The sequence below is a fragment of the Nansenia antarctica genome (genome assembly GCF_963989245.1).
Source record: "Nansenia antarctica genome assembly, chromosome: 2".
NCBI classification, from domain to species: domain Eukaryota; kingdom Metazoa; phylum Chordata; class Actinopteri; order Argentiniformes; family Microstomatidae; genus Nansenia; species Nansenia antarctica.
Window position 1 is genome coordinate 65,412,942 of NC_137675.1, and position 14,609 is coordinate 65,427,550.

Below are 14,609 nucleotides of genomic sequence, written 5' to 3' on the forward strand. Positions count from 1 at the left end.
CTTAACGAAAGAAAAAGTGATAGGTGTCAGAAATACATTACCAGCAGATTCAATAAGGTAGTTGTATATGTCAGGATATGACACCTCACGCCTTTCGGTCGGGTCGTTCGTCCACTTGGAGACAGACTGGAGGCAGATTAAAAGGACACTCATCAAACCCTATTACATTACATAATTGTTTGCCTGAGTGGCCATTGATTTGGGTATAGCTCAAATGCAATACAGTTTACTTATTGTAAATTATTATTTATTTTTAAATTAAAAGACCTGAATTTGAATTTACCACCAGTCAAACTAAAGGGACTGTTTCCCCCCAAAAATGGTGATGGCATGATGCAAGGGCAAAATACCCGGATGCGTTGCTCTGATGGCCAGCCCAATCTCCAGACCTGAACCCCATTGCAAACCTCTGGAATGTGATCAAGAAGAAGATGGATGGTCACAAACCATCAAACAAAGCCGAGCTACTTGAATTTTTGTGCCAGAAGTGGCATAAAGTCACCCAAAAGCATGGTGAAAGACTGGTGGAGAGTCCAAGACGCATGAAAACTATGATTGGAAATGAATGAATGAATGGTCTTTATTGTCATTGCTATAGTACAGGTACCAAACAACGAAATTTAGGAGGGGTGGCTCCCCTGGTGCTAGGAAAGAAAGAAAAAAAACACAAGAAGGGAAGGAGCTGGTTTACATAAATAAAGGCTATGTACACTATCCACTATACTATACTGTACAGATAGACGACTAGGGTTGTCATATTGCACATAGTGTTATTGCACATTCATTTGAAGTGTCGCAGTTTGCAGGCTTGAAATGTACATATTTGTGCCTCAGCACTACGCCTGATTTTTTCAGTCCAGCAGCTGCCATCAATCCGTCCAGACTGTCCAGGGCCCAGAACCTAGGTCTTTGCTGTGTTCAGGGCCTGGATGGCCCTGGGGTAGAAGCTGTGCTTCAGTCTGTTTGTCCTTGCGGCCATGGTCCTGTACCGCCTTTTCGAGGGCAGCCGGGCAAAGTGTTCGTACCCAGGGTGGGTTGGGTCTCTGGAGATCTTGGAGGCCTTCCTGAGACAGCGTGTGTTGTACAGCTCTTCCAGAGAGGGGAGGGGGGCGCTGGTGATCTTCTGGGCTGTTCTCACGACTCTCTGTAGCGCATTTCTCTCCGCGGTTGTGCAGCTGGAGAACCAGTTGCAGATGCCGTAGGTGAGGATGCTCTCCACTGCGCCGCGGTAGTAGGCCACCATTATCTCCTGCTTGTTGTGTTCCTTCCTGAGGACTCTCAGGAAGTAGAGCCGCTGTTGTGCCTTGGGTTATTCCACCAAATATTGATTTCTGAACTCTTCCTAAGTTAAAACATTAGTAATGTGTTGTTTAAACATTTATATTAATTAGTTTTCTTTGCATTTTCCAAGCTCTGAAAAAACAATCTGAAAATAAATGCTCTAAATGACAATCTTTTTATTTGGAATTTGGGAGACATAATATTGTCAGTAGTTTATAGAATGAAACAAAAATGTTCAGCCAAACACATACCTATAAATTGTAAAACCAGAGAAACTGATAATTTTGCAGTGTTCTTTTCCAAAGCTGTATATAAGTATATCTGCTCCCACACATTCTTAAGTCAATTTATAGCATAAGATCAGCATAGATCACTACTGCCCTCTCTGACCAGTTCGGTGTAGAACAGTGAATTAGACTCATGTCATGTTTTTTTTTTCTCTCTCTCTCCTCCCCTATACTTTACATGGAACCAAGGCAGTGGATCAGTGTTGCTGTGTCATTGTCTCCACATAGGAACAGAACATTGGGTTCTTAATCCAAGTAGAAAGGCTAATGCACTTAACCACCCTCTGTGACAATCAATCCAAATACTCTGACACACTGTCACACAGTGCCTTTTTCATCTCCACCTCTTGTAGAGTGACATAAATGAACTAATGAATAGACTACATGAATACCAGATCAATGCATAATATATAAAGTTATGGAGTGGTTAGAATTGGGACATAATGAGGTACATACTGTATAATACTAATCAATTGACATAAACTAGCTATGTTAACTCAACCTTTTTTACTCTGGTTTCAACTAATCTAATACAGTATACTCAAAGATGAAACACTATACAGGTTCATTAATGCACACATGTGCAACCACACATTCACACACATACACATACACACACACACACAGATACATTCACACACACACACGCAAGCACCTACACACATCTGTATGATGTAATCTACACGTGGACATGCGGTCGTCAGTGGTCGTCGCTGGTGCTTTTGAGCACCTGCGTACACCGTGTGAAGTCGTCAGAAGGGACAGATGAAGTGTTGAGTGAAAATGACACCAATCGCCCCAGGGGAAGGCATCCACTGCATCGCTAGGACCTAGGTCCTATGACCAGGCCCCTGGATTCACTTGCATAAAGAGGATGGTCTGAGGACCGAGGGAAGGGCTGGTGTGACAGGGGAGCAAACACACCACCACATCTATCACACTAACCCTTTGTTTCAGTGGTAGCAGGTCCTCAATAGTGTCAATGGCACTGGATTATATGAGACATCAATGTCTGTCAGACAGACAAAAACATAGATTTAATTGAATTGATCTTTCAATGTTATCATTGTCAGCTTCACCTTTGAGTGTTATTGACTTGATCCTCATGGTCAACACTTCCCCAGGTATAGCTGATCATCTGATGTTGATGCAGGATTGATTTGAAGAGTATTTCCCCCTTGTGATCCACTGGCAGACAAACACCTCGGCACTTAATGTCACCACTGGGAATCATCCAAAAACTCTGGGGGATCCTCCCCTCTTACATCACCCCCAATTCCCCAAGGCTTCAGAGAATTTATAAATGAAAGCCTCAAAATGGTTCCCTCACTTTGAGAATGTTACTTGAAACACACCTTACTATACACTCAACAGTACAGAACATCACCTCTGCTTTGGTAAGTCAACATTTTAACTCAATTTGTCCAAATGAATTGCAGTTAATCCTGACTCAAGACTCATTATGGTGCTGTATTATGATGAAAATGTGAAATGATTAGAAAGCTCTGATCCAAACTCAACTATTATGAATTGTTTGATATTTGATTGAGGATTCATACAGTTTTACATCCTGAGATTACGTGATTGAAAGCAAAAACAAATCTGACATTTTCTCATTGTGTAAAGTCTTAACAGTCAATAACAGTTTATGGAAGTTACAAATTGAATGTATCGTTTATGAGAAAGCTAGATGTTCTCCTGTGAAAGTGCAGGTGGAAAGGCAGCGGTAGTATTTGCCAGTTTGTGTCAGTGTGAGTTTTTATGGTGAACATGGTAGAGTACATCGGCGTGTCAAGTGCGTTGATTAGAAGATATATTGAACTTTGAGAATGTTATCTGACATTTAGAACAATGGTAAGTCATCATATTTGTTATTATTTTTCAATCAAATGAAAATGTCATGTCAAAAGCATAACTGATCCATTCTATTTGTCTCATATTCATAGATCCAAACTAGATCCAAACATTCAATCAATTTAGTAGACAGTAATTGCATTACAGAGGTATTTAACACCTGCTGCCAAACCATACAATTTCAACCATCAATCATGCTGTTTTATCTTGTTAAAGAGTGGAGAAAAACTAAATTGATTAAGTCTGTCATCTCCAGGGACTGTCGTTGTCCTCTTCGTGTCTGAGTGATCCCCCTAGAGTGGATGTGCCTTGGGTGAAGTGTCAGCAGAGGTGAAAGAGGGATGTAGGGAGGGAGAGAGTCATGTGACCCAGGGCAGACCGGAGTGAGCATGGTCTGAGTCTCTGGCCCCAAAATCACAGACTATACCAGTGTACAGAGCTCAGACAGTACAAAGGGGGTGGGCATCGACGATCGATAATTGATCGATAAGGATCTTGGTCGATCACAAAATAAAACATTTGGTCGAACACAAAAAAAAAATAAAAAAAAATAATTTGTGATCGACCAAATGTTTTATTTTGTGATCGACCAAGATCCTTATCGATCAATTATCGATCGTCGATGCCCACCCCTAGGTTGGAGACACACATACTTGATGTCTAATTATTTGCCATCAATCCAGCCAATATTAAAATGGGGTAATAACTTAAGTAAAGTGATATTCATTTTGTAATGGATAACACTCCTATGTAAATTCCAAAAAGTACCCTATTTGTATTGTTAACCTCAACCTAATGGTCATTATTAGCCAAAGCCTCTGCAAGCATAATAATCATGTGTGTATTTTGAACTCAGTCTCTACTCTTTTCCTAATGTATCGATTTTGAATCTTAGTTCTTTCTTTAAAATGTCACCAGAGAGACAATTTACACAATTATTATTATTATTATTCACATACACTTTCCCTAACAAATGAAATGAAAAAACAGTTACTGCTACAGATGCCTGATATAGGCTTCTACAGCTAAATCAGTTGATACAGGTCCTTTAATACTGATGTGAGAGGGGCGGTGCCAATGCCACAGTGGAGGGACTGCTACTCAGTTAAGTAAGTGCTCCCAGTGCTCCACTCTGGATGCTCTCTTGGGACTTTGAGTACACAGAGGGCATCCTACCAGCGCAGAATAACAGAAAAATAGAAAAACAGCCTGCGGGTAGACCCTTCTGCTGTTTGTGATGTGTTTTTCCTGACTGAGAGTTATGACATGGAGGTCCACTTATGGTAGCCTCAGTATGGCAGTGAGTGAGTCAGTGAGTGAGTGCAAACAAATCCTATTTTGCTCTGCTTTTGTTTTACTCAGGGTCCCATTGAGTTGAATCTTGCCTCTGCACCACGTGAACATGGGAGACCCTCTAAACTCAACACTAAACGCCACCACCTCCAACCCCACTCACAACCTCTTTAACTTTACTGTTGACATCATGACCAACGCCACAGTCAAACCCTTCAGTGTGTTCGACGGCTGTGAGGAAATGGTCGGGGGCATCCTCTTCGACCTGACCGTGCAGACCTTTAATGTGGTCTTGGGACTTCCTGCCAACATTCTGGTCATAGTGATTCTCATTCAAAACCGCCGCGAGCCATCCACCTCAGACATCTTCCTGGGCTGCCTGGCCTTCATGGACGCTTACTTCGGCATCATGGTCCCCGTCATCTACCTCAACTTATATTACTGGCAGAGCAAGAAGGCGTGGTCCTCCATCAAGTTCTCATATGGTGTGAAGGACACCAGCGGGCCTCTCTTCCTCTCTTGCATCTGCCTGGACCGTTTTATAGCTGTACTCTTCCCTATTGCCTTTGGCCAACTCAAGGACCGTAAGTACAGAGTAGTCCTCTCTGTGTTGGTGCTAGTCCTCACTTTTGCTTACGCCTCTGCCAAGACCATTGGGGGCCTCCACAACTTTGAGAAGGTCTTCACAGGCGAGATCCTGGCTACATTCGTCTGGATGATTCTGTGCAATGTAGCCATCCTGTTGGCTCTGAAGAGATCCCGTGGTGCCGGTAAGGACGAGATGCACCCTATGAAGAAGAAAGCCTTCAAGATGGTGCTCTCCATCCTGTCTATTATTTTGTTTAACTACTTGCCATCGGTAGCTCTGTTCCCATTCGAAGACCACTACCCACCTGATTCTTTCCGCTGCTACGTGCAGCCAGTGGGCTATGCCTTTGTCAATATCAGTAGCAGCATCCAGCCCCTCATCTACCTGTCCCGTCTGGAGAAAGTGCCCTTCCTCCCTGAATCCTGCGTCAAAAGGTGCTACTCATCTAAGGAACAGAAGGAAAAGGAGAACCCCCCGCCTGCTTGAAGATGAATGTGTATCAAACATAGGATCAAACATGGTGAAATTGATAGCCACACTAAACCCTGAGAAAGACCTGTGTAGGTAAACATTTTTTATTGAGTTTGATTGTTTAGTCTATGATTGATGTAGCCTAATCGTCATTGGATGATTTGTGTGTAATGTGTTGGAAGTGAAATAAAAGTGATTTGACTCTCTGCTTTCGCTGTCTTTTTAGATCCACCCTCATTTTATTTGGCCAAACATTATTTAACAGTTGAGGTGAAACATACAATTTCACAGTTTAAACAGAATATCATCAGACATACCAACATACCAAGTTCACCACAGTGCAATGGACAATGTCAAGCTCTCACTGCCTTTGCCTGAAGTGCCATCTTGTGTACAAGATGAAAACTACATGTGGCTTAGAGGGAAATCGAGAGACAAACCAACATGACATTGTTCTTACAGACAGTTATTAGGCTTCTTATTGTAAGATTGTAATGCTCAATTAATTTAAGAATTTCACATAATCAAAACTCTCACTTATTGAACTGCCTCTCAACCAGCACAGATACTCTTGCTGGTGTGATCTTTAGAGGAGGATCACGTAAAGTGGATAAAAGAGGAAACACTCTCTCTGTGAATCTGTGCTTGTATTTGTAGAGGAGCCAGTTGTTTTCAGGGTCAGAGAAAGCCACCTCCCCTCTGTCCCAGTCGAGCAGCACCCGGACCCTCCTGGGTTTGTTCTTCACAATCAGTGTGGTCTGGGGTAAGGTGACAGCAACGAATGTCCCTTCACGATGCCATATGCTCCACAGTCCACCATCTGGGCTCAAGGTGGACAGCTGTCCTTTCCTCTTCACAGACTCAGTGACTACACCCAGGAGCCAGTTAGGGTTGTCACCTACTTCAATGTCCCAGTAATGTTTCCCTGAGATGAAGCTCTCTGAGCCCAAAACCTGTACATAGGCATCAAACCTCTCTGGGTTGTCTGGGAGTTGCTGGGTCTTAGTTGTGCATCCCATCGTGGTCAGGTCATTTGATATTGTGATCATCGGGTGCGCTGAGTTGGGATCTAAAGTCACAGGTGCTGATAGAAGAGAAGAACATCCTATGTTAATCACAGGTGCTGTTGTGGAACAAGTGCTTGTGACAAGAAAATCCTGACAATTCACAGACACAAATATACAGTATACACACACACACACACACACACACACACACACACTTTGACTTTATAGTGGCGCTCACTGTATTGAACAATCCTTAGCATCTTCTCCCAAACTCTGTATCCCAGATTGCCCACGTGTTTGGCCACATCCAAAAGTGTTCCGTGAATACCCTCTGGTTCTTTTAATGTGTCCAGCTCACCTATCCTGCAATGACATTCACACGTCAGTTTCTGTGTTTTTCACTTCAAGTAAGCGAAGAGAAAGAGTAGAGGGAGGACGTTCACTTACTTCTTTTCAATGGTCTTGCAGTTCTGAAAAAAATATTTTAAAAAATAAAGTGAAAATATTTAGTTAACTGACAGCCAAGTGGACCTTCCCTGGTCTCTGTTACAGGTTAGGTTTTCACATTATGTACATACACATAAATGGACTGCACTTATATATGCAGTATATGATATATAAGTGCAGTCCATTTACCATTTACATAGACATTCATATTTAGTTGGGAATGACAGTTGAGATATTCTTACTTGCAAGAATGACATGGTCTCAGCACTCATCTCTTGGTTTAACTCTTTGATAGTGCTGGATAGAGACTGAGTCACAGCTGTTGTCATATCAATCTGCTCCTTCATTATTTCACTTTTCTGCTGCTCCTCCTCCTTCATTATGGCTATGGCAGCTGCCTCCTCACCATCCAGAAACAGGTGAAGTTTGGTAAACTCCTCCTTTATTGACTTCTCAATAAACTTTACTTGGTTCTAAAATGAGGAAATTATATATATCGTATTTTAAGATAATGTGTGTTACTGTCTTATCCATAGATACCACGTGTTCCACAAATTATTTGTTCATTGTAAATGTATGTTTACCATACGGGTCAGTATTGTCAAGTCACAGGCATCTCCATGCCTTCTGAATGTCTCCAGTCTCTCATGGACAGGTTTCATGGCAGATTCCAGTTTCTCCTGAGACAGATAAAGGAGATTGTTCACATTGTTATTGTTGCCATAAAGACACTCCTTGACCCTGAAAATGAGAGAGACACCCCCCACAGCTGCAGTAGCTTATCTGGGTAAAGTTAAACATTTATCAGTGGTTGCCTCTCAGACTCTGAGCACAGACAAAAAGAAAACAACTTTGACCTACATTTAACAAATTCAAACATAAAAGTGCTGGTACACATTCATTATTTTGATTGAACACTTATTAATATTGTATATTCCCACCTTATAATGATACAAAGCCTCTTGTGTTGAGCAAAACGTGTGATTTCTATGGTCAGTTGTCACACAGTCAACACAGATGGGTTGTGCATCCTCCAGACAGAAGAGCTTTAGTTTTTCTCTATGCTGGCTGCAGAGCACCTCAGGATTTACCAAAACGTGTTATAGGCTTTAGTTATAGTTTAGTTATTCCGTTCAGGTGTGAACACTTGGGAAAGGAAAACGTTAAAATTCTAATAATGGAACAAATCAATGTACATACTGTACTTGCATTTCACAACAACAACTAGGCTAAAGGGCTCTGCACACAGCGTGCGATTTCTGTTGCGCATCAACGTTCCATTTTGAAGTTTGAATGGAAGTCTATGAGAACATCGCATTTACCCACACACGGCCCCGATTTTAATCGCACGGCGAACATTCGATTCCATTCATTTTGAATGGGACAAAGCACACGGCGTGCGAGTTTTGTCGCACTGCTTTGTCCCATTCAAAATGAATGGAATCGAATGTTCGCCGTGCGATTAAAATCGGGGCCGTGTGTGGGTAAATGCGATGTTCTCATAGACTTCCATTCAAACTTCAAAATGGAATGTTGACGTGCAACAGAAATCGCACGCTGTGTGCAGAGCCCTTAAGTTGCACCAAATACTCTCCATAGGCAGGTCAAACCCTTTTTGACGATTTCTGGGAAATAACATGTAAACTATAAAATCCATTTATATATATATACATACGCATTATGTGGGATATTTTGAACAGTTTAAAAAGTCCGGACAAGGCTATTTTGCCTGAAAGTGGACATAGGAACGTTCAACTCTGTAAGGGTTGGGGAAGCGACCTTATTGTGGAGCGACCCTTTGGCGCCCTCTGGTGTTTTATGTATGCATTTGTCTGTCCTAATTAACTGATTTGTACCTGGTGTGTGTTGTTTGGCTGTGGCTATTTAGATCCCTCTGTTTCCCCTCTGGTTGTCGGTTGTTCACTTCATGTTGCGTTTGTTATATGTATACGATTCTTCTTAGCCTTATTGTTCCTCGCCGGATTAGGAAATAAGTATAGTTGACGATTGTAAGTACATTGCTCTGCCTTGTTCCTATTATTATTTAAAACGTTTATCGGAGACTTGTTTTCTCCTCTTTTGTTTATTCGCTTACTGTGCGGTTATTATTTGTTCCGTTTACTCAAAATAAAGAGTACCGTTATTATTTTATACTCCTGCTTCCGTCTACTCTGTTCTACTCTGCGCCTGGGTCCAAACACATTACCCCATCGTAACAGAACAACCGACCATTATGGACCCAGCAGATGTAGAGCAGATTCGCACGGTGCTGAATACCCAGGGGGCTATGGTAGCCCAGCAGGAGCGGAACCAGCTGGCGATGTTCGCGGAGATCGAAAAGCTGACCATCGCCGTGACTAGCCTGGTGGCCGCTCAGGCCAACCCCACTCCACCAGCGGCAGCAGCAGCAGCAGCTATGCCTCCTCTACCGCCGGTGACCACGCGGGAACCCCGACTACCTCCTCCCGAACGCTATGATGGACGTCCAGAGGGCTGCAGAGAGTTCCTGACTCAGTGTTCACTGATCTTCAGCCTGCAGCCCCTGTCCTTCCCCACCGAGCACTCCCGAGTGGCCTACATCATCACCCTGTTGACGGGCCGTGCCCTGTCCTGGGCCATGGCCGAGTGGGAGAGTCAGTCGCCGGCGTGCTCCGATGCTACAGCATTCACCCGGGAGTTACGCAAAATATTCGACACCTCCCGGGTGATATCGGGGCACGAAGCCGGTCGGCGGCTCACGGCGTGTCGACAGGGGGATCGCTCGGTGGCGGATTATTCCATCGAGTTCCGCACTCTAGCTAGGGAGGTGGGTTGGGAGGAGAAGGCCCTGGCCGTACTCTATACCCAGGGGCTCTCGGAGGCGATGAAAGACCAACTTGCCCTCCGGGACCTCCCAGAGCGGCTAGACGGCGTATTGGAGCTCTCGGTGCGTGTGGACAATCGGCGCCGAGAGCGATCACGTGAGAGGGGCTCGTCGAGGGGCGCTCCGTTCCAACCTCCTCCTGCTAGGGAGGCGACTCGGCGGTTCCCGGAGGAGACCACGGAGGAGGAGGAGGCCATGCAGCTGGGCGCGACACACCTCTCCAGCACAGAGAGGCGGCGTCGGCTGGACGAGCGGCGCTGCTTCCGTTGCGGTCGCAAGGGTCACCGCTACAGTGCCTGTCCAGGGACCTCGGGAAACGGGGCAGCCCGCTAGTATCGGGAGGGGTATTAGCGGGTAGGGACATACCCTCGGGTTTCAATGACCCACGAACCTTTTTTGCTGTTAAGGTGCGGTGGGGACACTGTACCCAGCGAGTTCGGGCTCTGGTGGACTCAGGGGCAGCGGGGAATTTAATGCACGAAGGCCTGGCCTGGGGGTGGGGGGTTCCTTTGGAAGAATTGAAAGAACCCGTTCCTGTTCGAGCCCTAGACGGCCGGCCATTGGGGTCGGGGATCATTACCCAGCGCACTATGCCTGTACATATCCAGGTGGGAGGGGGTCGTTGGGAACTCATACGATTTTTTATTGTGGCCTCTCCTGATTGCCCTATTGTGTTAGGTCACCCCTGGTTAGCTTCTCTCAACCCCCGCATTGACTGGTCCACAGGTCGACTCTCCCTCGAAGCAGGCTCCGTCACAGTGCGTACTGAGTCTCCGCCCACGACTCTCGCATCCCCGTTGCAGCCCCAGTTCTCGCCTCTCCCCCTTTCCACCCCTCTTCCTAATTCCCCTGGCCCTGCTTCCCTTTCCAGCCCCGACCTGACAGGGGTGCCTCAGATATATTGGGACCTGGGGGAAGTGTTCAGTAAATCTCGGGCCGAGAAATTACCCCCCCATAGACCCTATGACTGTGCCATCAATCTGCTGCCGGGTACTGTGCCGCCGCGGGGACGCCTGTTTTCCCTCTCTCGCCCGGAGAATCTCTCCATGAATAAATACATAGAGGAAGCACTGGCCGCGGGTCATATCCGTCCTTCCACCTCGCCCGCTGGCGCAGGCTTCTTCTTTGTGGCAAAGAAAGACGGGGGACAGCGTCCCCGCATCGATTACCGCGGTCTAAATGACATTTCCATAAAGAATCGCTATCCCCTGCCCCTCATGGATACCGCCTTTGAGTCACTGCAAGGAGCAAGGGTGTTTACCAAACTGGATTTACGCAATGCATACAACCTGGTGAGGATGAGGGAGGGGGACGAGTGGAAGACGGCTTTTAACACGCCTAACGGACATTATGAGTATTTAGTCATGCCCTTTGGTCTCGCTAATGCACCCGCAGTATTTCAAGCACTAGTCAACGACGTACTGCGGGATTTGATTGGTCATTCGGTTTTTGTGTACCTTGACGATATCCTCATTTTTTCCAAAGACATTACTCAACATCAACGTCATGTCCGTCAAGTCCTCCAGCGCCTCCTCCACCACCAGTTATTTGTCAAGGCAGAGAAATGTGTCTTTCACGCCGACACAGTGTCATTCCTGGGGTTCATTATAACACGGGGGGGATTTAAGCATGGACCCTGCCAAGGTTAGTGCGGTGTTAGACTGGCCCCGCCCCTCCTCTTTGAAACAGTTACAGCGGTTCCTAGGGTTTGCTAATTTTTATAGACGCTTTATCCGCAATTTTAGTGCCCTAGCTGCCCCTTTAACTGCCCTCACCAGGTCTACCCTCCGTACGTTCGCCTGGTCCTCGGAGGCGGAGGCCGCCTTCGTGGACCTCAAGCAACGGTTCACCTCTGCTCCGGTCCTAGCCCATCCGGACTCGGAAGTACCATTCCTGGTGGAGGTGGACGCCTCAGATCTCGCGGTGGGGGCGGTGCTCTCCCAGAGGTGCAGGAAGGATGGGAAGGTACATCCCTGCGCTTTTTTCTCACGTCGGCTGTCCCCGGCCGAGTGTAATTATGACGTAGGAAACCGGGAGCTGCTGGCCATTAAATTGGCTTTGGAGGAGTGGAGGCAGTGGCTGGAGGGGGCCGCACAGCCGTTTGTGGTGTGGACGGACCACAAGAACCTGGCCTACATCCAGGGGGCTAAGCGCCTCAATTCGCGTCAAGCCAGGTGGGCGCTGTTTTTTACACGCTTCCAATTTTCCATCTCCTTTAGGCCGGGGTCCAAAAACGTCAAGCCGGACGCCCTCTCCCGGCAGTTCGATCCGGCGGACCGGGAGGAAAAACCCCACCCCATTGTTCCGGAGACCCTTTTTGTTGCCCCTGTGTCGTGGGGGATCGCTAAAGTGGTGAGAGCGGCGCTCAGGCGGGAGCCGGATCCGGGGGGAGGACCCCCGGGGAGGCTGTATGTTCCCAAGACTGCGCGCTCACGGCTGCTGCAATGGGCGCATGCGTCGTCCCTCACTGGCCACCCCGGGGCTGCCAGGACCCTGGACTTTATTCGCAGGAGGTTCTGGTGGCCCACAGCGGAGAGGGATACGCGCGCCTTTGTGGCAGCCTGTCCTGTGTGTGCGCGCAGCAAGACATCTCGCCAGCCTTCAGCGGGGCTACTCCGACCCCTCCCCATCCCCAAACGCCCCTGGTCCCACATCTCCCTTGACTTTATTTCAGGTCTCCCTCCCTCTGACGGGTTCACTACCATCTTGGTGGTAGTGGACCGTTTCTCCAAGGCGGCCCACTTCATCCCCCTCCTCAAACTCCTCTCGGCCCGAGAGACGGCCGACCTGGTGGTGCAGCACATCTTCCGGGTGCATGGTCTCCCGCAGGACATGGTGTCGGATCGGGGTCCTCAGTTCGCTTCCAGGTTCTGGAAGGCGTTCGCGACCAGCCTCGGCGCCTCCGTCAGCCTGTCCTCCGGTTTCCATCCACAGTCCAATGGGCAGACGGAGCGTGTCAACCAGGACCTGGAAGGCGTGCTGAGGTGCTACGTCTCCGGCAATCCGGCGACGTGGAGTCGGCGACTGGCGTGGGCGGAATACGCCCACAACACCCTCCTCTGCTCATCCACTGGCCTATCCCCCTTTCAGTGCCAATATGGCTATCAACCCCCCCTATTCCCTGAGCAGGAGGAGGAGGCGGAGGTGCCCTCCGTCCAAGCCCACGTCGGTCGCTGTCGCCGGACCTGGAGGCGGGTGAGGGCGGCGCTTCAGCGGGCGTCGGCTCGGTCCCAGCTTCAGGCCAACCGCAGGCGTCGCCCGGCCCCGATCTTTCGCCCGGGGCAGAAGGTGTGGCTCTCGACCCGGGACCTTCCCCTCCGGGTCGAGTCCAGGAAGCTAGCGCCCCGGTTCGTGGGTCCGTTCAAAGTGGTGCGGCGGGTGAACCCGGTGGCGTATAGACTACTACTCCCACCTTCCATGCGGGTTCACCCGACCTTTCATGTGTCCCTACTGAAACCCTTCGTCACTTGCCCCATGTCCCCACCACCCCCCCCTGTTCCCCCGCCACGCATCATTGATGGACAGACTGTTTATACAGTACGGAGGATTATGGATTGCCGGCGGAGGGGTAGGGGCTTACAGTTTTTGGTGGATTGGGAGGGGTATGGGCCGGAGGAACGGTCCTGGGTGCCTCAGAGGGACATATTGGACCCAAAACTAATTACAGACTTCCGCCAACTACATCCTGAGGCACCCAGGTGAACGGCAGGTGCCGTTCGTCGGGGGGGGATACTGTAAGGGTTGGGGAAGCGACCTTATTGTGGAGCGACCCTTTGGCGCCCTCTGGTGTTTTATGTATGCATTTGTCTGTCCTAATTAACTGATTTGTACCTGGTGTGTGTTTGGCTGTGGCTATTTAGATCCCTCTGTTTCCCCTCTGGTTGTCGGTTGTTCACTTCATGTTGCGTTTGTTATATGTATACGATTCTTCTTAGCCTTATTGTTCCTCGCCGGATTAGGAAATAAGTATAGTTGACGATTGTAAGTACATTGCTCTGCCTTGTTCCTATTATTATTTAAAACGTTTATCGGAGACTTGTTTTCTCCTCTTTTGTTTATTCGCTTACTGTGCGGTTATTATTTGTTCCGTTTACTCAAAATAAAGAGTACCGTTATTATTTTATACTCCTGCTTCCGTCTACTCTGTTCTACTCTGCGCCTGGGTCCAAACACATTACCCCATCGTAACACAACTCGTGCCCATAGGGATGGTATTGCGGCCAGAACGTTTGACCACCAGTGAGAACCTGCCGTTTGACCACGCTCAATCATGTTTCTAAATTCATACAATACAATTCATTCAATACTTGATACTATGTCACGAGTGAAAGAATGGCATGGACTTACCAGGTCTGAATACCTCAAACTCACCGCCCTCACCTCACTCACTGCTTTCAAACAAATCCTGCATCGAACCATAGTCGATCAATGCACCTGCTGATCACCGTCTCTCACCCATCCCATAACCCATCACTGCCTCATTTTAAGTACCCCTGCTCCACTACCCCCGCTATCCC

General features: G+C 47.5%; 1 protein-coding gene across 1 annotated transcript; it reads left to right on the forward strand.

Annotated features, from left to right (window-relative positions):
- Positions 1 to 4,824: 4,824 nt before the first annotated feature.
- Positions 4,825 to 5,790, forward strand: LOC308150457 (G-protein coupled receptor 183-like; the record flags this gene model as incomplete). The annotated part of the gene is made up of 1 exon (XM_080523284.1): positions 4,825 to 5,790. One exon carries the CDS (start codon positions 4,825 to 4,827, stop codon positions 5,788 to 5,790), a length of 966 nt encoding a protein of 321 aa, XP_080379410.1.
- Between the last annotated feature and the right edge of the window lie 8,819 nt (positions 5,791 to 14,609).